At 36.0% G+C, this 26,936-nt stretch overlaps 1 protein-coding gene across 2 annotated transcripts in view; it reads right to left on the bottom strand.

The window, feature by feature from the left end:
- Positions 1-4,351, bottom strand: part of UNC5D (unc-5 netrin receptor D) — a 480,798-nt gene extending 476,447 nt beyond the window's left edge. Inside the window, exon 1 of one of the 2 annotated variants that reach the window (XM_039853533.1) lies at positions 3,941-4,351. In XM_039853533.1, the coding sequence (XP_039709467.1) occupies positions 3,941-4,043 (103 nt within the window). In that variant the 5' untranslated portion in view covers positions 4,044-4,351. The remainder of the gene's footprint in view (positions 1-3,940) is intronic. The other variant, XM_039853535.1, reaches the window with a different exon arrangement.
- Positions 4,352-26,936: the final 22,585 nt, after the last annotated feature.

Raw genomic sequence — 26,936 nt, 5'->3', positions numbered from 1 at the left:
TTAGTTCATGGAGGCATTAGTACAAGGGGGACAGAAGACAGTAACATAGCTGGTCAAGTGGCACTGCTTGAGGTATGGGATAATCGGAATTACTGGCAACGGTGTAATCAAGAAGCAGGGCACATCTGGGCTCTCTGTGAACGCATGTGCCTATTCATTAAAGGGATATCCTGTATCACTACCACCTATCTTACAAGGATGTTATGGAATTTATCTTTATACACCTGTCTTTGGGATTATGTTTTAATACATAGATCTGGGTCTCTAACCTCTAATGTTAAAAAGGGAAGAAGAAAAGGCATAAGGGAGAGGTATCAAATATTCACTATCTCCTGAACACCCAATTTCTTCATAAACCTTGAAAGCTGGCATCTTTTTAAATGGTACACTATATTTGGTAGAAGGAGAATCAGAAACAAGTTTACAAGTCACCAAGGAGATAGACAGAAAAGTGCTTCCTTAACTAGTAAGAAAGCAAGGTCCAGAACTACCTGACCGATTCAGTCATAAGGTTCTAAGAGAACTCACGGAGCCTTCGTGGGGCTCCCTAGGTTTTCCCACTCTATGGGGCACCACTTAAAGAACCACAGACCCACAGATGGTTCATTCAAATAGTGAGGAAGAACGTAAGGGGCATTAAAAAGGGTGACAAGTGCTGCTATTATACTGCCAGGTCATAACGGTTCATCTCTTCTTCAGAACTGAGATACATGAAGAGATTTCTTGAACAGAATACTTTGTCAAGTTGGAAAAGAAGGTGCCACTGGTCTGCTCAAGGTAAGAGCACAACCCAAGTTAGAAAAAGACAAATCCAGCAGGAAATTGAGAGAAACAGCTCTTTTCTCATAGCCGTATGGAGAGACAGTTTTTTGAGGAAAGGGAACAGAATGAGGAAGGTGGGTGGAAGTGGGCTATAACATTCATCAAGAAGAAAATGACTATAGATTTAAATTGTATAAACTAGGTAGATAAATTTATGTAAGTATATGTAAAGCACATGACCCTATTATGCCTATAAAATAAAATTGTACTTACCTTGCCCTTAATACATTGCTACGGTTAGTGAAAGGAAGATTTCATTGTCCAGGAAAATTTTTAAAGCAAGTAACTGTGTGAAAGCTTGGCCTGTCTATTATCTTACTCTCTGCCTTCAGACTAGAATATTTTATGTACAGTATCTAATACACGAATCACAACCAGATCAACAGCAGTACTCCTTTTTTCAAAGAACAAAAGCAAATCAGCATGACAACATGATGTGGATTCAATTAGCACTTGGCAGGTCACGAATAACTTTTAAACAACCTTCTTTTAAGTTGGAAAGTGTTAAAATATACGGTAATCATGGCACCGAAGTGCCTTCTTTATAGTATGCCACCAGTCAGGAACATAAATCTGAAGAGGTAAGTCTTGCTTACAAAGGAGGAAACCAGAACACTGCTCCTTGGGCCACTACTAGTCTCTGCACACTTCCTTACCCCAAGCATCTTCCTCTTTGATTATATTCAAACCCAATCATCAGAAATCCCCTTCCAATTTTCAGAGGGTTTTAGATTAAGTATGGGAAAGAGAAGAAGGATGGGAAAGAGAAGAAAATAAATAAATAAACAAGGAGTTGGTGCAATCATCTTGAAAACAAATAAATGATAAATAATTGTAGAGAAAATGCTACTGAATTATTAAATATTCTTATATCATCAAAGCAAATGACATAATTCGTATATCTTGCTGATTAGAGAAGGCAGAATATCTTGGTTCAAATCAACATGAAAAGCCTTGCAGAACAAAAACTATTTACTTGCATAAATAAGAAAGACCTAGGGCCTACCATAAAGAGCCTGATGAGACTGCTAGGCAAGCATGCCACAAGAGCACACCTGATCTTGCTTTTAATAAATGGCCACCTCCCTGGGCTGGGAGAACTTAGGTAACATTGAAACACACCTTTTGTTCTGAAAACTCCAATTGTGCCCACCTGTCCAAAGCCAGGTGCGTCTGGTTTCACAGGTTTCACAGCCTGCTGACTGTGGAATCTCTGACAGATGCTAAGGGTAATGGGCTTCATGCCCCAGAAAGTAAAATATTACAAGGGAAATATTAGATTTAGTGCTCTACTCCATGTGTCTCAAACATTACTATGATCTGTACGACACATTTGTTGTAAATAAGCCTGCAGAGTGTACAGTATGTTTTCCAGGAGACCTTTAAAGAACAGCTTGCAGACAAGAGGTGCTAGCCTTAGTTTCACAGCCAGCAAAACTCCAAGCAAGAGGCTTTTGGCATGTCCCCACCTCTTGTTTGGGGCTGGCTTCAAGACAACTCCACCAACCAAAGTCCAACCAAAGTCTAGGCATGGAGCCAGTCACTGTTAGGTATTCCATATCAAACAACAAGGAGAATTCAGACATTTAGATCAATATTTAGAAAAGAAATGGCCTGCTTTCCCCCCATAACAGTATATTAAAATCAACTCTGAGCTGATTTTGCAAGGAGGCATTCTCTGTAGTAAATTAAATGGCTGAAGCTTGTGCTTCTTCCAGCAAGGAAAACTATGCTTCACCATTAACCAGTGTGTACAATCACTGAGGCTCATGTTTAAACCTTTCCTGCTTTTTAAAAAGCCTGCTCCATTTAAAAAAAAAAAAAAAAAAACTTTTCAGGAAATAAAATGCAAATCATCATTGAACAGAATCATCAAACAAAAAGCCTCTATCCACCTTTTTTTTTTAAACTACTCATTCCAGGCAGCACGACTGCTTTTAGCACACCATTAGCTTTTATAAAAATGAGATTATATTAGCTTTTTTGTGATCGTCCCGAATCCTTTCCACCCTCTTCTGTCTCCTGGCTACTCATATGTTTAAGATAGCCAGTAGAGCAGAGGTTAGGTGGTCAAATCAGTTCCACCTCTCGACAGACAAGCGTTAGGTAAATCATTTAATGTAATTATATATTCTAAGCCTAACAGATGGCAAATGGGGAAAGAGAAAGATAAACAAGGGCGGGAAGGAGTAGCTTCCGAATTATCTCAAAGGTAAAACCACAATACTTCAAGCTATGTGTGAAATTGCCTCTGATCATCTTCAAAACAAGTCCGCGGGATTTATCTTTAAGTTCATGCTCCCTGTCCTCACTCAAGGTGGAGCTGAAACCAGTTGCAGTATTTCACTCTGCTGGAGTCCAGAGGATTCAGGAAAATGGGGTCTATGTTTTCAAGTGGAAAAGACAGAGCTTTCCCTGTTGCCCCGCGCTCTCCAGCTCCCTAGCCGGAGTAGGCACAGTGTAGGGAGAAAACGCGCCGGGCGAGCTACCTCAGGCCAACAGCTTCCCAGGGCTCGGCACTGCAGGCAGTTACACGCGGATGGTGCACACCGCTCTCCCCAGCTCCCGCACACACGCGGCCTCCTCGAAAGAAGCCCAGTGCTGCCTAGGACCACGGGCTAGTGTCGCTCAAGGTGTGGCCAAGCTTAGCAGACTTCAGCCCGGGTGTTGCCCCCGAAGGGAAAAGGAGCCCTCTACATTCAAGCCTACCCTACGGAGACTCCCATCACCCCCAGGAAGTCCCTGACACCACTATGGGCGCCCACCCATAAAAGATCTCCCCTTGGAAGGAAGTGGAGAGAACAGAGGACAGCGAGACTGGAGGGAAGAAGTGGGTACTCCAGTCTGCAGCAACTGGGGAGGGATTGGAAAATGGAGCAAGCGCGGAGAGTAAAGGGTAGGGGCCCTGTCACAGCAACCTGTAGGATTGTGGATGATCGCAAACTTGGGGTGGAAGGCAGTGGTCCCCGCGGAGATGCCCACCCTGCTCGGCTGGGTGCGCGGAGAGGTGCAGGTTGCAACTTGGGAAGCCAAAGCCGGAGGTGCAGGTCCCGCTTGGTCTTGGTGGCGCCCCCTCGCCTCGTCCCCAGCCCCGCCGCCCACTTTGCCCAGCGCTTACCTCGGGCAGCCGCAGCCCCTGTCGCCCAGAAGCAGAGCCCCAACCAAGGAAGCCACCAGTGCGCCCCTCCGGCGCCGCCTCCTGCGACAACCGCTCTCGCCATGCTCCTCGCCCCGCTCTGGAGTACGGTTCCTCTTCCACGCCCGGGAGCGGCACGGCGGGCCAGGGGCCGAGCAAGTGGGTCCCGGGGGTCTTTAGCGAGTGACTCTGCTCCACCACCGCTCCCTAAAGCAGCCCGGCAAGGCGCTCGGAGCCGCCGCTGGCTAGGCACCCAGAGGAAGAGCGCGCCCCCATAACCTCCCACGGCTATGCGACCGCTGCTGCCACCGGCGCTGCCGGAGTCGCTGGCCCTCCTCGCCGCTCGCAGCGGTCCCGCCGCTGCCGGGTCCGGGACTACCGAGCGGAGAAGCGAGTCCGCATCGCTAATGAGACCTCTGCGGCCGCCCTGTCTCCTCCCCTCCGAACAGCAGCCAATGAGCCGGGGCGGGGCGGGGCGGAGGGAGGGGCGGGGCGGCCGGCCGTGCGGAGCGGGAGGCGCAGGTGAGCCCCGCGGCGGCTGCGCGCGCTCCTAGGTTTCTCCTCGCTCGGCAAATTGCCTCCGCTCCTGAACGCAAGCGGGTTCGGAGCCTGATTCGCGAAGACCAGCGTACGCTTCAAGATGTGAGCAAAGCCGGCGGGCCTCTCGGAGGCGAATCCAGCGCAGAAAGATGTGGACGCCTCGGCAGCCTAACTCGGTAGTCTGCTGCTTCCACGAAACCTATGTTTTGTTCAACTTTGAGCTCTTTCAAGGTCTTTCTTTTCCTACTTCCAGTTTTTAACGGCAAAAAAAAAATTCAAAGAGAAAAAAAGACTTAAATGCCAAGTGGAGAAAAATAACACTAGAGTAAATCCATTATTGCAACTATGCCAAATATGCACGCATGTAAATAAAGAAATGGGAAAATTAACAACCATGGATGCATTAAGGGGTATATGATCGATTTTCATTTTTACTTCGCTTGTCTGTGACTGTTTCCACGCCAGAATCCCCAACTTTTCAGAAAAATCCCTGTTTCCGATGACTCCTATTCTGTTTGGTTGTCTTAATCCGGGCCCTGGTAATTGCCTTTATCCTAAGTATCAGAGAAAGAAAGTCGTGCTGAGCCTTTGATGGAAGGAGAGAAGACTTTCTTAAAAGTGTAGGTTGTTTTGAATAGACTGTCAAATATTTAACTGCTTTTGAAAGTACCTTATAAGTGCCTCTCATTCCCCCACCCTCCCCCAATCAGAAGAGTAACTAAAGAGAGATGTTAGAAGAGTAACTTAAGAGAGATTCCGTTAGTCCACACAGTTTCAGAGCAAAGAACACACCTGAGGACTTGGCCGAGATTCCAAGGCTCCAAGGTGAGAGCACCGCATTCTCCAGCCCCTCAAATGGTGTCAGAACTCAGTCAGAATAAGTGTCCCCTTTTGCCTGGTTGACCCCAGTAGAAAATGGAGTCTTGGTTTGAAAGACAACCTTCCAACAGTTCCCCACCTCCCACACTCAATATTGATACAAGTTCTTTTTAAAAATCCATCTTTTCTGTCCACATGCTGTTTGCTCCCAAATACCTTTCTCTGGAGAATAAACAGTTTAAAGGGAGGTAATCGTTCTGGATGAGGTAATTGCGCTAACTTGCTTTCTACCAAAGAAAATGAGGATGATAGGCAGAAAGATTGATCCCCTGATAAGCATATGTGCCATCCCTCTCCTGAGTGCCACCAGACATGTGAATGTCACTGGAAGGAACCGATTGTTTCCTACAGTCTTCTTGCAGCTCAATAAAATGTTTGAGACCTGGTCAAGACAACCAAGTTCTGAGGAAGGAATGCTTCAAAGCAAAGACTGATGTCTGGTGGCTAGGGACTTCCCTGAAGATCTCTTTAGAATCTTGGTAAATGAGGGTTTTGTCCGTTTACCTCTGAGAAGGTGAACTGAGAATTAATCTACCAAATATGCTTTACCTGTCTTCTAGAAAATAGTGATTCATCCTCTGACTTTCCTTATTCTTCAAGGCTATGTAGCGGTTCTATCACAAATGAGTATTAAAAAAAAAAATAGTAAAGAAAAGAAAAAAAGAATTACTGACTATGTTTCCAAGATACTATTACAATATTACTATTGTTCCAGGAGGCAAGCAAAAGCTAAAACAGTTTTATTTTTAAAAAATCTAAGACATAGATGAGCTAATATTAGGTTAATAATTCAAGTAAAATTGCAAAGACAGATGAGAGAGAAGGAGAAAAACTAAGAACCTTAGATTGCATACCTTGCTCAAGAAATAGATCTTTCATGTATATTATTTTTTTAGAGCAGAATCAAACCCTGGAAGGTAGGTGATATTATCCTGTTTGGCAGATAAGGAAAATCAGACTGAGTATAGAAGTGATTTGCCCAGGGTCCCATAACTAAGGGGCTAAATAAACATCAAGAATGAGAATCCAACACTGAGCAATTCTAAACCCAACATGAAGGCTGAGATAGTGTCCATTCAATCAGGTTTTCCAGAGAGAGAAAGACATTCTACTTCATCCTCAGTACTATTTAGCTAGTGAATTGGCAGAAGTCAAATCTTCAGCATTTACCTCACATGTTACATACCATGTATTAATTATACACCATGTAGTAATTATACACCCTGTATTAATCTAATTCTTGCTATTTTAAAACATGTATGAATTGTATTCCATTCCATTTAGACATATATCCATATCCATCACTACCCATGGTCATTGTATCTGGCCAAGGAGCAGAAGCTAGAATAGTAGAACTGGCCTGAGAATTAGGACTCCAAGGGTCTAGTCCCTGCACTGCCAGGGACGTTTTGTCTGGCCTGGGACAAGTCAACACCTCTCTCAACTTCTTCCTCTGTAAAATGAGAGTGTTTTACTAGGTGATTTTAAGATCGATTCTATTTAAGATACCTCATTTTCAACTCTAGTATGTTATGATTGTGAGTACTTGATGCAAACAAATTGGACTTAAGTCAACTTTTCTGGAACTGAGACAATTATGTTACATATGCGTTGTATTCTAGAGAGATTATTTTGGATTAGAGCCAACCTGTAAGTATTAGGTGTAATCAGGTAATATTAATTTAATGTATAGACTTAGTAAAGTGTTTTTCTCAATTCTTTGTTGTTTGAACTGAGTACACTTGTTTTCTAACACGATATATATAAAGGTAAAGAGGTAGAAAGTTTCTATTTACAGTGCCTTCTTTTTACTGAGATATAATTGACATAACATTAGTTTCAGGAGTACAACACAATGATTCAATATTTGTATATATTGCAAAATGATCACACGATAAGTCAAGTTAACATTCATCACCACACATAGATATAAATTTTGTTTGTATGATGACAACTTTTAAGATTGACTCTCTTAGCAACTTTCAAATGTACAATATAGTATTATTAACCATAGACACCATGCTGTACATTACTTCCCTAGGACTTATTCATTTTATCACTGGAAGTTTGTACCTTTTGACCACTTCCAACCACTTTGCCACACACATGCCCTACCGCCAATACCCTCCCTCTAGCAACCACCAACCTGTTTTCTGTATCTATGAGTTTTGTTGTTTTTCTGTTTTTGTTTTTGTTTTAGATTCCACATATAAGTGAGATCATACCGTTTTTGTCTTTTTCTACCTAACTTATTTCACTTAGCATAATGCCCTCAAGGTCCATCCATGTTGTCACAAATGGCACGACTTTCTTCTTTTTTCATTGCCTTTTGATCATTTCTAGCCAAGCTAGTCTCAAAAAAATAGAAAATATTTGAGTCAAGTCAAACTTAGCAGGGAGAGATAGAGATTGGGCATGGAGAGATATGTCTTTCTAAATATAATGAATTGTTTTTAAGTGGTTTACTATAATCCCTTAGGAAAAGCTGTGTATTTGCCTGAAAAAAAAAAGAAAAACATTTTAATGATTTATCCAACCTGTTTGGTATAAGTAGTAAAACTCCAAGAAAAGCTAAAGATGGTAGAAATATTTTACATGAATAAGGGGGAAGAATTTGTTGTTCTAGTAGATGCAGAAGGAAGAGAGTAGAAAGCTATGCTTGCCAAGATGTGGCCTTTCTCCTTGGTGTTCAAATCACGATTAAGGTTATGGAGGCAAGTGAATTCTTTATGAAAAATGGTGAAGTGATTGTAATTTGAATCTAGATTACTAAAGACAAAACAGACACCCAGAAGAGAGAGAGAGGGAACCTTAAACGTGAAAGATTTCAGAAAGTATGGAGAAATTTTGGACTGCTTTAAACAACAGAACTGGATCCTTTTAGGAGAAGGGGGTGCCTCATTTAAAATCTGGACAAAAGCAAGGTGTCAGAAGTCAGTGAGATCAAGATCACTGATAATAGAACACAACTGTAGCTGAAAAGGAAAGGAGATGGACTTAGGAACATTAAATGAAGACTTAGGGGAAAAGGGCTGAGAAGATTTCACGATGCATTTGTGCACCATACTTTTAGTTAACTTTCTGGACTGAACCAACAGTTTTAGCTATAACCATTGTAAGAATCTTTCTTCTTCTTAGGCCTTTTTAAGCTACACATAGTTCCTTTCCTAGGCATGGGTTGTAGAGAAGCAATCTTCCCATACGGGGGATGCTAACTAACATTGTAGCTTTTCCTCCTCCCTGAACCTGATTATTACCTATGAATACCCAACTAACAATTTCTAGCTCTGCCACTGCTGGATGTTTCTGATAAAAGCCACTGTCTGTATTAATCATGCAATTATGATAATAAATAGGGAAGATGAAAAATCAAATGGACAAAAAGACAACAGCTGGCAACTTCAATTGATGTAGTTGGCCATACAATTAAATGAGATATTCTACAAGGGATATTTCCATTGGGAATATACTCTGTGCCAGTCATTTCTCAAGGAAGGTCTTGTTTAATCAGAGCAGCACATTTCAGCAATGCATATGACTTACAGAGAGTGTGCTGAATTTTACTCACCACTGTGTGCTCATAGCTCCGCTCATGATTCATGAACCTGCTGGAAACAGAGGGTGGAAAAAACGATGTTAAAAGCTCAGGAACTGTGAGTGCTTTACATTCAATGTTCTATCTGTGTACAATAATCCAGGTTAACAACCTTCCCTGTTAAAGGAGATATGGGATCATTTGTTAAGTAAACTCTCTCCCACACAAAATTAGAGAAGTCTATTTTAGGTATTGGGCTATGAAGACGCAATAAAGAGCAAAAATCCAATACATTTGTTTAGAAAGGGCAGCAGGGCACCAAGATAAGACTCTAACTAAACAAGTTTTTCTTGACACCACAAGTGTGCCTTCCCCATTTTGTATCCTGGGAATTCTTCCTGGAATCAGGCAACTTGGAGCTTCGGCTGCAGTTGCTGACACAGACGAATGAAAGACTTTAAAAATAATAACAAGAACACAATTCTTTGGCAGTAAAATTAATGCGTTCACGCTTTAAAAAATAATAAACTGTGATGAGAAAAGATGAGATGTGTTAGCTCATAAAAGATATAGTGTCTGATGACAGCGTAACATGCAACCCCTGAGTTACCTGACCTTGACAGTTTAAGCATCCCAGTACTTCGTGGTCTTCGTGATAGTTCAGGGATAGCTTGGTATCTTTCCATACTGGGAGAAAATACCGTCAAATGGAACATGTTGCCAAACCTTTGTGGGGTGTATATTTTTGACAGGTTTTTTCTTCCCAGTTTGTCTCTATTCGTTCCTCTCACATCTTGCTTTAAGACATCAATTATTCATTCATTCATTTGTTACTCTGTACCTACTCTGGTAGGCACTGTGCCTGCTGGAAGAGACAAGGGAAAAGACATCCAAAGATAATTAAAGTTATAGTTTAAAAAGAAAATTCAATTTAAAGTCGTATGACTGCCATGTAGCCTTGACTAGAAAACACAGGTAAACCACAGAACTACATCCAAATAGAAGGCTGAAGGTCTGAGACCGTTGACCTGCAGGCTCTGGTCAGGAATAGAATTGATAGTCAAAAATGTCACGAGTGAAACAAACTCCTATTTCAACATCCCCATTCCCTCGTTACTCTTACAGGATCCAGGATTGTTTGGTTTTCCAAGAACTGACACAACTACCCAGAGTAAATTGTTGTGAGAAAGTGGGGTTAGATGCAGTTTCTAGTATACAGACATGAATAGGGCCAGCAGATATCTTTGTACATTAAACCTGCCGATTTTACTGCAGAACAACGGCTAAGGAATAGATGGATGCCATCAGGTGAATATCTGTATGTCAAAGTTGGAGACTAGAAGGGAATATATTACCTGTTCGGAGTATTAGACCCAAAAGAGGAAAGAGGTCTCTGGCCTCTAGAACAAAATGTGACAAATAGAATGGTAGTGTATACATTTAGGGAATGGCTTCTACTATCAAAGGAGTTTATCTAAGAACCTTTACCAAGCCACTTGTATAAATACCAACTAGAAATCACTGAAAAAGAAAAGAATGTCTTCTCTGAAAGGTAAAAACAAAAGAAATAAGCAATGTAAGTTCTCTTTCTTTTTTTTTTTTTTTGGTTTGTTTTTTGCTATCATTTTTCTTTCTTCACTTCCTTTGACTCCTCTTCTGGAATAAGATATTATAAATAAACCCATGTCACTAGGAGAAGGAGGACAACTCTAGCAGATTTATTAAAGCGGGGCTTAAGTAACTGTTACATGATTTCAATTGAAGGTGTACAAAGAGCAAATTCTAGCTTAACAAACAGAATTGTTTCCAATTTTCAAATATGTTTGACTCTCGTAGCTCATGTCCTACTGTATCTGCATTCCTTTCTCCATATTTATAGCAAAAAAAGTTCATATTTATATATGAATTTGTAATTTATTATGTCTTAAAGCTCAAGCAGTAGATTTAAAAGCATTCATTAGTAAATGGCTGTCATGCATTTTGAAGGAGAAAAGATCTGCTTTACATGTTAAGTAGTATTTTACTGAAAATAAAATTTAAGAGAGTACCATTTACAATTTAATTCAAACACATATTCCACTCATCTTGTCAGGTATAAGGATGACTTCATTCCAATTCAAGTACTAACTTCTTTAGAGACAGACTATTTGTTCTAGAGTAGATTTTGGGGATCACTAGAAGGCCATGAACATTATTAGTACTTTGGTAAGAAACTAATCCAAACAGAAAATAAAGTTAGAACTTTTTCGATTCTCCTGCAAGCAAACTACTAAAAACATACTTCCCTGCTGAGACGAGAAAGCAAATTACACATACATATGTATATGTATATGCATACATATATATGTATCTGTATATGCATACATATATATGTATATGTATACATGTATATGTATATGTATATGTATATGTATACATGTATATGTATATGTATATGTATATGTATATGTATATATACATGTATATGTATATGTATATGTATATATGTATATGTATATGTATATGTATATATACACATTACACACTGGGTATCTGGGTAGATATATTAGTTTATTTACCTATGCATACGAACTATTCATGTGTATATACACAAATAAATGAATATATATCTACACATATGTCACATGTATGTGTATGTATATGAATGAACTAGCACAACTACCCAGTGTGTGTGTGTGTGTGCATGCACATGCGTGTGTGAAACAACAGAGCTGAAATATTTAAAGGTAATCTTTAAGATACTGAAGAAAAAGAGGTGACTTCTAATCAAAGTGATCTGGTAATTCTATACTTTAATTCTTCTCTGCTCAAGCCACACAGAAATAAAAAGCAATATATCAGAAAGAAAATAGAAGAAACCTAGCCTGGTTCAAAACCAAGACTAATATCTGTATGGATCAACAGAACTACTAAATGGTGAGTGGGACTAAAACCATGTACTTTCTGGGCTCTGGCGTTAAAAGCAGGCAGTGGTAGATGGAAGTCTGCATAATGCCATGTAATAGGGAATAAATGGCTCCATGCTGAATGGGATATCGGGGCCAGGTGCACAACTTAAAGAGATTGGGATGGAATTTTCTAACTCAAGAGAACGCCTGAAAAAAATCCGGCCAATCTAAGTCTGCTGTTTAGGGAAGCGGAATTATAAAGTCACAGCGTTTTCACTGGGAAGTGAATCTAACCATGTATTGGCTCAAGTGCTGCATGTGATATTTCTCAATAATACTATTCAGACGTCCTGAATGACTTTTTTTTTTTTAAATAAGACCGAGTTTTAGAATTAATGTCTTGTGTTTAGACGGAGGTAGCCACAAATTTCAATTCAAAGTGGTAATCACAAAAGAAGAGAGTTGATAGGACAGGAGAGCAGAAAAATAATTTTCTCTCTTAAAATTATCTTAAAATATCCTAAAACTCTTGAAGATAATATAATGTTAAAAATATGGAAAAATAAAAAAAATTGAATATTAATCATACTTCTTGGAAAAAATATCACAGAACTTAAAATATATTTATTTGGAATACTCCAAGTTATAAAAGGAAGAATTACATTTATTTCAAAAATTTAAAAAGCAAATACAAAAATTGAATTAAAACAAACTGAAATGTAACAAGAATTGGTGAATAAGAAAGAAATACAAATCTAGGAATTGGACAATATGGTTGTTGAACAGTAATAAAAATAAGGCTCAAGGCTGGAAAGATCAAGAGACAATTCGTTAATTTAAAAATAACACTGAAGAGACATCAGATATAGAAAAAATGCAAGTACAATTTCAGACATAAGATAAATAAAGAGACTGAGGCTGGACTGAGATACTCTGACAAACATCTACTAAGAGTTGAAGAAAATTATCATAAAGGAAATGTTGAAGGAATAACTTTTTAGGAGCTAGAAGATGAAATTTTACAGGATTAAAGACATAAATAATTATTCATCTAAAGATTACACTAAAATTACTCAGTATAAAACAAAAATAAATTGACATATCTACACATTATAGTGATATGACAGAATATCAAAGAGCAAAGGATATATTAAAAAATCTATCACATATTTTTTAGAAATACATATTACTTAGAAAAAACAGATTTAACATCAGCCACCATGGATGGCTAAAGACCATGGAATGATATCATCAGAATATCACCTTGAAATAATAATGTAAAATGTAATTAATCTATAATATAGAACATTTAAAGGGATTTTTCACACATAAAAGATTAAGAGGCTTTACTAAATAGAGATCAATATATTAATATGATTAATGTTTTTAATGAATTACTTGAAAATATAAAAAATTTCACCATTGAACTAGAAAGTAAAAATAATCCATTGGAAATTCTAGATCTAAAGAATACAGTAACTGAAATTAAGAATTTATTGGATGGGTAACATTATAATAGACATAGATCAGATAATTGGTGACATGAAAGAGAGTTTAGAAGAAAATATCCAGAAGAAAGCATTGAAAAAGAAACAAACAAAAATAAATGGAGAAAAGGTCGCAAAAGACATATAGTTTGGGATTTCAGAATCAGAGGAAAAGAAAGGACAAAGGGCAGGTGCAATATTTGAAGGGATAATGCCTGAAAATTTTATACAATCAATAGAACTCATTAAGACAAAAATTCAAAAACTGCTAAAAGCATGAAGCACATTAGAAAAGAAAACCACAGCTGGATATATAAAATAAAACTGTTGGGGGGAAAAACACAATAGATTTTTTTTTTTTAATGGAAGCCATAAAACAAAAAATTTGCAGAGTAATGATAATCATTGTTCACATCTCAACAAAGTGGTGGTAATGGAAGAGTATCATCAAAAGGCTGAAACAAATGTCAACTTAAATTCTATGTTCAGTGAAAATATTCTTCAAAATGAAGGTAAAGTAAGTAAACATTTTTACTCAAACAGAACGTGATATTTTATCATCAGCTGATACAAATTAATGGAAGTACTACAGGGAGTTCTTCAGGCAGAAGGAAAATGATAACATGTGAAAAGACAAATATGAAAATAGAAAAGAAAAGCAGTAAAAATGGCATTTTTAGTAAAATAAATATTGATAGTATCAAACAATGAAGTCATAATGTGTTTAAAATATGTGTGTATATGTATGTATGTGTGTGTGTGTGTGTATATATATATATATATATATATATATACACATATATATGTGTGTGTGTGTGTATGTGTATATATATATATATACACATACATACATACATTTTAATAATGGGCAAAACTAATCCATAGTGTTAAAAGTGAAGGATGAGGGAAGGCATAATGAATGAATAAAGGAGGGCAATAGGAGAATTTATTGGTGCTGGTGTTGTCCTATTTATTGATCTAGGTGATGGCTTCATGAAGTGTTCACTTTGTAATAAATCATTATGCTGTACAATTATGATTTGTTCATTTTTCTACATGTAAACCATACTTTAATAAGATGATTTAAGAAAAATTATGTCAAAACATCAAAACTTCATGATATCAAAAAACAAACAGCAAAATGGGGAATATTTTTGCAATTTATATGATAAAAGTTAATTATTATTTTAATAATAATATGCTTCTATTATTAACAACTAAGAATAATTTAATAATTTCATACTCAGAGAAAAGCCAATTATCCAAAAAAAGGAAATCCAGTGGAAAATAAACACATGAAGAAACGATCAATCTCATTAATAGTCTGAGAAATGCCAATTAAATCTACAATGTTAACCATCTTTCACACATAATATTATAAGATAAAACACAGAAATAGTGATAATATGAAGAAATGGTTACTCTTGTATTTTACAGATGGAAATTGAAATTACTATATAACCCTTCAGGAAACTTTTTAAGAAAATATATACTATAATCACAATTCAATAAATTTATCTTATAAACCTGAAAATACTTGTATATAATTTATATGTATGAAGATGTTTACTTTTGTAGGGTCACAAAAAAAAAAAACAACAAAAGTTTTGTAAAGCCTATGTGAATTATTCATCTACTAGAGGAAAAGTTGAATAAATTGTAGTTCATCCACATTGTGGAATGTGATAAATCTATGTATATAGAACTGAAGGGATATCCAATATATCAAAAATTATTAATTTTGAAAAGTGAGCCATGAGCAGTATGGATCCCATTTTAATAAAACTATGAATCACCTAAAGAAAAAATATATATATAAATATGTAAAGTATTTGTGTATTTTTATAAGCAGAAAAATGTCGAAAGCAAGTGGGAAAACTTTGAGAGTGGGAAGAGATCAGTAGCTTTATTTTATATATCTTTACATTATTCCACTAGATAAAATAAGCATGTATTTATTTTTAAATTCAAAATTTAACAAAGAACATTTAAGAAAAAATTATTTTCTAATTATAAAACTAGGATAATTCAGACACTTAAATGTATATGTACCAGAAACAGAAAACTACCTACCAAATTAATTCCATATGAATATAATTATGAAGCTCTAAATTAAAACAAATGCACTGTATATGTGTGTATATACAATATATATTAAATATATATAAAATACACATACATATAATATATACACATATGTAAATATGACCAAGTTGGGATTTTTCAAGACTGCAAAAAAGGTTTAATCCTAGAATGTTGATGGAAAAGGCAGTTTGTTTCCTTTCCTGCATGCCTTGTTTTGATCCCTCCATAGCTGTGGCCTTGGGCCTGAGTATTTCCTTACAGAGAGATAAGGAGAGCCACAATCTGTGCTGGGCATATCACCCTGTTTGGGAGTATATTTCCCTGTTCTGGCCTTGATGTGTGCTTCTTTTTCTGCTTAAGCAGGGGCATCATATATCCTTCAGGCATGCCTCCAGTTTTCTGTATTTCAGACCCCACAGGAGAGGAGTTGGGAACCTTTGCTTGCAGGAGGAAAGAGATGTATGCAGACCATTATCCTGTGTCAGTTTTGGGAGGAATCCCACTGGCTGTGGCGGCCCAATATCCACTAATGAAGCTGATATTGCTCTGTCTCTTCTGTTTGGGAGCAAGCCTTGTTTTATCTAAAATCTGTGTGACTTGTGTCTTTCTTGCAAACAGAGTGAGTTAACATCTTGGGACTGCTGCTTCTGGTAGAGTGGGATTCCTCCCCTGAATAACAGTGATAACAGCTGTCACTTACTTGACAAAAATGTTATAGTACTTGAAACCTTGCAGTCATCTCAATAGGTGCTAAAAAGGCATTTCCTACATTTGCTCATTTTTCATATATAGGTTGACTAAAAATAATTAAACTATAAAGAGTAAGACACTCTTATGATTGATTATTCCGAACACAGAGCCAAAGTTATAAAGCAAAATAGATGTCATTCTCATTAAAACTGTGAATGAACTGGAAGGCTGTCACTCTGTTAACCTAAAAATAAAAGGCCAAAGTGAGAGGCAACAAGCATTTGAGATCCAAAACATAGCTATTCTAAAAGTACTGATTCAGGCAGAAACCCACATAGTGTTCCAACTAGGGATGAAGGTAAGATATTTTTATGAGAAAGGGAAGAGGAATAATCACATGAATAGAAGGAAGGAATTTCTATAGGTGCAAATAAACTTACTCTTTAGCTATACATGGTGGTGCTAATTCTAAAGAATGTGTTTAATTTTCAGTCTGGTAGTCAGAATGTCTGCTTTCCTGGGAGCTTTGCAAACACTTTTTTTGGAATACAGTATTGGTTTGGCCAGTCCAAAGTTTATTTTGCTCACTTTAAATATCCAAAAGATTTGAGGAGTAAATTTTAAATGAGGCCTTCTTGAATGTAGGTTTGAGGATCAAAAATATATTATCTATGCGGTTACAGAAGATTGAAACCATGAAATTAACTTGTGTTAGATGGGTACTGTCCCAGGATATGTAGCAATAGGAAAAAGATGTCCTCTTTGGAGAGCAAACTCTTGAAAACAGGGATTTTGTCCCATAAAATTCGGACATATATGAGCTGACAATCTATGTGACAAATACCAGGAAAAAAGCCTCAATAAGAGTGGATCGACAGAATCAACGAGCTAAAGAATCACGTTACTAGAAATTCAGATATTGCAATTTGTTTATAAAATTTAAATAAGCCTTTTTATAATATTTAATGAAATAAAATATTTGAAAACACAAGCAAGAAACAAGATGTCATACAAAAAGACTAAATAGATATGAAAACAGACTGACTAGATTATTTTCCTCAGGAAAGTTGCAGGGTATTCTATTTCAAGGAGTGTGTCATATTTTTCTCCATATGTATGTAATCCTGTACACAATTAGTAGACAAGAATTATTCAATATATTTTTGTAGTTGATATAACTGCCCAAAATATAACAGAGGAGTTTAGGGCAAAATTTAGGAAAATAGAATTAAAAAAACAAAACAGTATACAATCCATAGAGATACTGTTTTATCTACCTTCAGTGGGCTGTAAAATACAACAATTTAAGAGTATTCAAAAGTTGATAAAGAGACAAACTGCCTATGGAGGCATTGTCAGCAAATCCTATCTAAACAACAACAACGATAACAATGGGGAAAAAATACTTAAGACTGGATTAAAAGAGCCATTTCAGGGATCTGAAAATGGAGGGAAGTGAGAAAATCAAGAAGACAAAAAGGAATTTGAGGTAAGAACAGTGGGTATCTATGGCCTTCTGGACTGGGGAAGTTCCTATCCACCTCCACAGCTTAATTAATGAGAACTATAGCTTTACCAGCATAGAACTGCCCAAATATCCTGGCAGTTTTGCTCAAAGAGTGGAAGACTCTATTTTGGGCAGTGGTGACATCTTGTAGTTTTGTCTATTTTAAATGACAAACTCGATAGGAAATGAATGGGAAACACCTGCAACTGTGCTATCTCAAGACTAAAGTCCCAGTTGTGGCAAACATAGTCAGTCAGAAATTAATGCGAGATGCTGGAAAGGTGAGAGCCATAGAAGTGCCAAGGTAAGTTTTCTATATGTACCTTGGTGACCGTGAAGCTATATATAGGAGCAAAGGAGATCTGACAGAATTCAGCAAAAAGTAAAAGGCAAGAGAGATGTGAGAACTGACCCTAAATTTGAATGTGATCCCCAAACCATGAAGAGATATAACTGCATAGGATGGCAGGCTTATGGGCTTCAGGTGTTTGAATATAAGTTCTTCTTAAATCATGGGCTAATCATTAAGCTATATAAACACAAGGGCAAATGCTAGGGAACCAAATTGAAAAATCAAATGCAAAGATCAAAAACTAAGCAGAAATATCACTCACACTGAGTGGGAGACAGATTTCACAGCCTAAGTCTAGGCAAGATACTAAAAGGAAATCAGAAAAAAATAGAATAAAAACAGAACAAAACCCAGGATGTCGCTACACATATTTTTTAAATGTCCAATTTTTAAACAAAATGTTGAATAATGCAAAGAAACATGACCTATACTCAAGAAAAAAGACAGTCAATAGAAGCTGACTGAGTGGGCCAAAATGTTGGATAGCAGAGAAAGCTTTTAAAGTAGTTATAAATTTGTTTGAAGAAAAGATAGTAACTATATTTAAAATATTAAATTAAAATAGAAGAAATTGACTCAGTAAAGAAGAATTAAATGCCAAATATGAAACAGAGCTATAAAATATAAAAACTAATTAGAAATACAGTTGGGACAATAAAACTATAAGACGTACAAAAAATAAATAACAAAATGTCGAAAATAAGTCCCAATCAATAATTACTTTAAATGCAAATGGACTGAACTCCTCAATCCAAACACATTGAATGCTAAAATGGATATAAAGACATAATCCAACAACAGACTCCTATTATTTCTAAAGACACACATAAGTTGAAAGTACAAGGATGGAAAAAGAAATTTTATGCACAGAGTAAGAGAGTAGAGGTGGCTAACCTAATATCAGACAAAATAGACCTTAAGTAAAAAAAAAAAAAGTTACAAGAGACAAAGAAGGACATTATATATTGATAAAAATATCAACTTACCAAGGACAAATAAAAAATATAAACATATATGTATCAAATATCAGAGCTCCAACATATATGAAGCAAACATTGACAGAATTTAAGGGAGAAATATACAGCTCTATGATAATAGTAGAAGATGTCACAATCTTATTTATCACAGATACTAAATAAGAAAATACAGGACTTGAACACTGTAGACCATCTGAACCTAACAAACATATACAGAATACTCCACCCAACATCATCAGACTATTCATATTTCTTATGCACATATAACACTCTCCAGGATAGACTATATGTTAGGCCACTGAACAATTTTAATGATTTAAAATGACTAAAATCATACAAAGTGTCATTTCTGATCAGAATGGAATAAAAAAAGAAACCAGTAGCAGAGAGAAAATATGAAAATTACAAATATGTGAAAGTTAAACAACTCAAACAAACAATGGGTTAAAGGAGAATTCATAAGTGAAATTAGAAAATCTTGAGACAAAAGAAAATGAAACAAAATATACTAAACTAATGGGATGCAGCAAAAATAGTTCTAAGAGGAAAATTTATAGCTGTAACGCTAATATAGATTATAGGAGAGATCAACAGAATAGAGAATAAACAATAGAGAAAAACAATGAAACCAAGAGTTGTTTTTCAAAAAGTTCAACGAAATTGACAAACCTCTAGCTAAATTGACTAAGAAAAAACTCAAATAACTAAAATCAGAAATGAAAGTGAAGACATTATTACTAACATTACAGAAGTAAAAAAGGATTATAAGAAAGTGCTACGAACTACTTTTTATTTATAAATTGGATAACTTAAATGAAATGGACAAATTCCTAGAAAAACACAGACTACCAAGACCGAATCAGGAAGAAATAGAAAATTAATGAATAGATCTATATTTAGTAAAGAGATTGAATCAGAAATTTAAAACCTCCCAACAAAGAAAAGCCTAGTACCAGATAGCTTCACTAGGTGAACGCTACCAAATACTGAAAGAAGAATTAACGCCAAACCTTCTTTAATACCTCCAAAAAAGTTGAAGATGAAGGAATATTTAAATATTCCTTTTAAATATTTAGACAGTAGTACTCTGTCACCAAAGTCAAATAAAGACACCATAAGAAACGTATATTTTTTAGTTTGATGTAGTCCCATGCATTTTGAATAAGAACTCCCTTTTTGTTTAAATAAAAGCTTCACAAATAATTATTGCTATATCCTTTATTCTTGTTTCTACAGACATCCCAACTAGTCTGGGCTCTCATGACTTTACTGCATGATTTTGCCCACAGTCTCTTTCTGGTCTCCACTATCCTATGGACTATTTGGCAGGTAAATCTTTCTGAATTTCAATTGCAATCTTACTTTCTGGTCTCAGCATATAGAATAGTTTCTTGCTTCTTATCCAGTGAAAATAATTTAAATTCGTATTTTATATGTGTAATGCTTCAGGTTCTCAAAGATTAATAATAGGATATTATATCAAATAATATATAAACATATTAAACTCCAGATTCTATACCTATGAACTCATAAATTCAAATACTAGGCACATTCCCCTTTTCTCTTAAATCGTCATCTTCTCTAAATTTCTTCCTTATGAGTTAATACATTGAGGTGAATTTTTTTATTTTTTATTTTTTAGATCTTTAATATAACTAGCATATACCTCATAAGCCCTAAGAAGGAACTACATCTTTCCTAATGTGGCAAAGAGGTGCTTCTTGCTTTGATACAGCCAATTATCTTGGTATTTAAAAAGTATAAATATTCACAGGACATATGACATGACAAAAGTTCACTGGTGAATTCCACACTATAAGAATCTGAAACTGTGAAGGTCAACCCTTTTAAGCAAAATAATAAAGACTATGTCTGATACATAATTTAAAACCCATTTTCAAAATGGCATTTTATTTATTTTTTTTGTAAATAACATTATTCTATTGCCAACAAATTTTAAAAAGTTTGACTCTGTATCATTGGGTAAATTATCCCAGCCCTTGGACTATGGTCATTTGATTAGAGATAAAGCAATACCTTGATTGTATTGCTATTAAGAGAGTTATTTTTGGAAATATGTCTTCTCTTTGTCCATGTAATCATGAGATGGGCTTGTTGTCCATACAAATGTGACAATGATTATTTTGGTAATAATTATGATTGTAAAGAAATATACGGTATTAGAGAAATTTCTGAAGATTGATACAATTTTAGAACAAATAAATCGAGGATATGGAAACTAAAATCTGGCTTAGCTTTGTAAAAACCATGTTATTTAGAAGTATTTCCATTAACTGCTTACTAACTATCATGAGACAAAAATAATAATTTTGCTACATTTAACAGTAAGAAGTTGCATTCATTTTAAAGTGTAGTACAAGGGTCATCTGCACCTTATTTTTGTCTCTGCTAATCAAAGTTTCACCTTGGTCAGGTGAAGAACTTATTCTCAGTGGTTTGACTTGAAATGATTTGGCTGTTTTGTATTGTAATTTCAACTTCATATGAAACTGACAGATAAGAATGTTCAACTATTACAATGAATAATATAAATAACTAAATAAATAATCCTACCTGTTATTGTGAGATTGTGGTGTGGTGTGGTGTGTACGTTGGAGATTTCTGATTAGTAAACTCCATTCTGTAGGCAGTGGTTGCTTTGATGGCATAGAACAGAAGATGTCAGAGGACCTTGGGAGAAAAATCTGACACATCATCGTAACATCATAAATTTCCAGGGTCTTTCCACTATGTAATCAAGCTGGTCATTAGAATTATTATTTCCACTGAATATTTTGGAAAATATATAAATGCATCAGCAAATCTTTTAATTCACATATTTCCTTCCTTTGCTGTTGTTCGAGTCATCAAAATTTTCTTGTATTTTGACACTACCAAATACTGATTTTGAAGATATCACAAATGTCATCGACTATAGTTGAACTATTTTCTTTCTAAAGGTTTCTTTTAATGGCGAATCTAAAATTTAATGGCTAATCTACATGTTGAATTTTCTGATAAAATGTTATGGTAAAATAGTTTCCAATGTTATATATAACTAAATTCTTAAGTGGGAAAGGGGATTCCTTTTGTAGGATCTTAAGGATAATTATTATTCTTTATAAAAATATACCTGCATCAAATAAACTCATTAAAACAAAAATACAATTAGGTTTGTACAAAAATACAATTAGGTTTGTACCAAATCTAATACAATTGTATTGTGCTAAATTTCATTTAAACAAACTACTTATGTGTTCTTTTTGTTAGGTCAAAGTGGTTATTACCTTATAACTTAAAACAATTCTATTGTACATTGTTTGAGTATTCTGTCAAAGAATGAATGCATTTAACTTGGCTATAGCCAGCACTGCTAGTGCTGTATTATAGAAAAATATTTTGAACACTTAACCAATTGGTTTTTATTTATTTATTTTTAACACAAGGCAGGCAGTGTCCCTATTATCATGATAACCATGACAAAAATAAAATGTACTCCGAAAAATAAATATAAATAAGGCAAAATTTAAAATACTGAGAAAAAAGTCAGATCAAAGCTACTTGGTAAAAATGAATTGTATTATTCATGAATATTAATTAATGTAAGAGGATTCTGTTTCTTGAGAAGTGTGAACTACAAATTACAAAACAAGAGAGAGAAGGATGGTTGGGTGGTGGTTGTGAAAAGTGACCTGCTCATTTCAGATCTTCACTTCTCATATTATGGACAAGAGAAACCAGGTAATCCTTGACTGACAACAGGAGAGAGGCCTTCAGGATTGAAATAGAGTGTGCATAGTTGGAAGAAAAGCTTGAACACAGCATGGGAAAGACCATGCTTAACATAAATCTACTGTAAACTAGTACAGTTTTTTTTTTTTAATCTGTAGAACAAATATGACATTCTTTGAGTATCTGACATCTGCTTGGTGGTATTTTTTTTCTCCCTGAATGTAGTTATTTAATTACCAGCATGTAATTAAATGATGCAAAGCATTCCAAGGTGCCAAGTTACAAAATTGAACAATCTGATAAAAATGCAAGTTTACTGATGGGCTATCAGCAAGTTATACACACACACATACATATAGACATGTATACACACACACACATGCACATGCTTTGCCTTATTGGTGTGATACTTTGAGTTCAGACCTCACAGTAACAAAGGGTATAAAAATGTCCACACTGAGTCAAACCATTTTTTCACACTGCCTTTCTGCCTTGGTACCAACTGATATTTTAGGAGTATTTCCCTTCATGATTCCATTACCATGATCCAAATAAGACATGAGAGCAAAGCTCTGACAAAATAATTCATCAGTGTGTATGACTCTCTGGTGAGCAGTCACAATTGCTAGTGTAAAACTTGTCAAAAAGACAAATGATTCACGTGCAGTGGAGAGTTGAAATGAGTTAAATGGTAGTACTGCTGCTAAAAAGATCTGCCTTCTGGCTATTGTGGGGTTTTTCTCCAGCTTCTGTTCTAGTGATGTGGGAGTTCCTGGGCCTTGTTCGATTTCAGTTAACATCTCCTTGTTAATGCTTTGGTTCCAGTTTGTCCTCATAGAAAAATTTCTCCCATATGTTTGGGTGGTGTCACGTTAAAGAACCTCAAATACAGTGACAGCTATGCTTATTCCATTGTGCAATGGAGGTGGATGGAATTCAACGAAAATATACACTGTGCAACTCAATTTTTAAATGCTAACCTCATATTATTCATGCTTCCTGAACAACCAAGTCAAAGGCATGAGTTAAATCAGACATAATTCCATACCTTCACACTCAAGAAGACATAGTTTATCCTTGGTAGAATCTTGAAGAATTGAAGATTTGGTAACTTGAAAGTTATTTAATTTTAAGAAGCCGTTTTAAGCATACAATCAAGATCCTTAATTGAGTAAATAAGTAAAAAGAGTTGATTACAAGAGTTGAAACATTAGTGACACCATAGAAGCTGAAGTTAGATACTCCAAGAATTATAAGATGAACAAGAACTTCTTGCAGCAATTATAGATCATCTCTGAACGTGGAGTTCAGCTTGATGAATCAACTGATTTTATATCTGAGTCAGATATGTGGGTTAGTGCCAGAAGAAAAAGAGAAAGAATGATCCTGAGTCATTACAACTAGCTGAACAGGGGATGGACCTATTCGATCTCTTCAGAAAGTTTTTATTTATTTATTTATTTATTTATTTATTTATTTATTTATTTACTTATTTACTTATTTTATTTGATATTAGTTTCAGGTATACACTATATTTGTTAGACATTTATATAATTTATGAAGTGATCCCCACAATTATCTAGCATTCATCTGGCTCTACACATAGCCATTATAATATTATTGCCTATATTCCTTATGCTGTACTCTACATCCCTGTGATTATAAAAGTTTTGTATTTTTAATTAACTTAAAATACAGTTTAGTACATGAAGATAAATTTGTACCTGCTGTGCTGCTTAAAAAATGAGATTAAGTACCCAGTGAAAGAAAATAAGTTTGACGAGCTTACAATAGTCCCCCATTTATCTGCAGTTCTGCTTTTTGCAGTTTCATTTACTCTTGGTCAATCATAGTCCAAATATATTACATGGAAAATTCCCAAAGTAAACAATTTATAAGTTTAAATTGCACGCCATTCTGAGTAGCGTGATGAAATCTTGTGCCTTCCTGCTCCCTCCACCTGGGACGTAACTCATCCCTTTGTTCAGCGTCTCTGTGTCCTATATACTATATGTCTATTAGTTACTTAGTAGCCATCTCAGTTATCAGATGGCCTGTTATACTATCACAATGCTTGTGTTTAGTAATGGCCCCAAAGTGCAAGAGTAGTGATGTTGGCAATTTGGATATGCCAAAGAGAAGCGGAGCTGGATAGCGCTTTCTTTAAGTGAAAAGATGAATACAGTGCAATAAGATATTTTGAGAGAGAGATCACATTCACATAACTTATTTCAGTATATTGTTATATTGTTCTATATTGTTATTATTGTTGTTAATCTCTTACTGTATCTAATTAATAAGTTAAACTTTATCACATGTGTATATAAGAAAAAACATTGTATATATAGAGCTTGGTACTATACATGGTTTCAAGCATCCATCCATTTAGGGTCTTGGAATTTATCCCCCATGGATAAGAGGGGACTACTATATATTATATTTTGCATCATCAAGAACTTCTCACAAAGATTCTGCCTAGAAATTAAAAGACCATTTTTCCAGTTATTTTGACAGTATAAACAACATCAGGGACAATGCTCAGATGGCCATGCTTCTGTGATTTTTGTGACAATTTTGTTTCTGTAAACAGTTACATTTTTGTCTGAAGCTCCTATAGGACGAGCTCTTCCTTTTGCAATACCAGCAGGATGAAGTGTGGCCAGCTCTTAGTACAACGCATCATTTACCTTGCTGATCTTACACTGCAGGTCCTGATACCATCTAATCCTAATTGTTTCACACATCACTTGCATCTCTCCATGTCCCCCCTTGCACCTGACCAGTCTGTAAAATGTAAAACTTCTGCTGCCTGAGGGTAGGACAGCCCTCCTGCTAGTGACAAATAAATGGTTTCTCTTTATTGCTGCACTTTGTGCTCTAAACTTCAAGATTTTCCTTCATTTCTGGACACACTATTCCTCTTTTCCATGTAAAAATGAGGGGGCACTTCATGGTCATATGAATATACATGTTTTTAAATTGAGAAAAACTGGCCTTAGGTTCCATAAGCATGAGAAAAACTAGAGAATTTTTAGTTAGCCCTTTAATGGAATCCCCAGAGAGGAAAGCTTGAGAAGAGTCAATTTGTATTTTTCAGTTGATTGGTAGTGCAGGTAGGCCCAGTTTTGGTTTTGTGTGCTTAATGCCCCTGCCAACTCAGAGTGAATTTGAATAGATATGTTAGTGTTGCTTTGTATGATACAAAAAGCGAGATTATTTAGAAATGAAACTGGGGCTTCCTCCAGGTGGTCTGGATGAGGAAATAGTGGGGCCAAGTTGGGGTGGGGAAACTCCCCCAAGCTAGAGGAGCTGCATCCAAGGTCAGCTTTCTTTAGGATTTATGAGACCCTTCCTCTAGCAAGGTCACAGAAACTTACAAAAGTCACAGGTTCCAGGCAGCAGGCAACTCAAGGCAATTCCTGTAAACTGCTGACACTCAAATCTATGCTGTCTGGAGTCCAAGATGTTTATGTGTCCCCTCACTAATAACGTTGCTTGCATGCTTGCTCTGTAAAAAGGGAGGTTACAGAGTGGGGAGACTGTCCTCGTAAATGCCAACCCACGTGGAGTGTCTGTGTCCTGAATGCTTTATTGTGGAATAATGTGGGTGAGGAGCCTGTGACTTTTCTTCTCCGAATTACCCCTGCCTGGTAAAAATGGGCCTGATTTTGCAGAACAATTTGAGAAAGAAATGATGCACATAAGCAATGTGCATGGTATGTTCAGAAAATATATAGCTCTGAGGCCTATAATACCTATTTTTATTTCACCAAAATTGCCTCCTTTCAGGTACAAGCATAGTCTATGCCTTATAGGTACATGGATTTCCTCTGAAAGCTGAAATAAGGCAAATAAGCTGCCAGGATGACCCAAATCCCCAACAATGTGAAATGATGTTGGCTGGGTTATAAAATAAATGCATCATAAACATGAAGCAAAAGGGCGCTTCAAGGAGGATCTCATCTTGAATTCAGAGAAGGCTACACTTCCAGTGGATATACTGATTCTGAAGAAATGAGGTATAATGAGCTACAAGAACTAATTTGCTGACAGAATTCCATGGGAAAACCATAGTCAACGTGATCTTCTTCTCCCCTTCCAGGACCATTCCATGTATGAATTTTGTCTCTTGTGATAATTTTTTTTTTTTTTTTTTGCCCAAGAATGGCTTTCGTTGAAATTTAACCCAATTTAAATTATAGATTAACTTAGTTTTAAAAATATTTGATATTTACAAAGCAATATGACATATATTATGACTTATTGGCATCCATACTAATTTTGCAAAGAAATTTTAACATTCACA

Source organism: Pteropus medius, unplaced genomic scaffold, assembly GCF_902729225.1.
Source record: "Pteropus medius unplaced genomic scaffold, Ma_sr-lr_union100, whole genome shotgun sequence".
In the NCBI taxonomy this organism is placed as follows: Eukaryota; Metazoa; Chordata; class Mammalia; order Chiroptera; family Pteropodidae; genus Pteropus; species Pteropus medius.
This window is presented reverse-complemented; position numbering and strand designations above follow the sequence as displayed.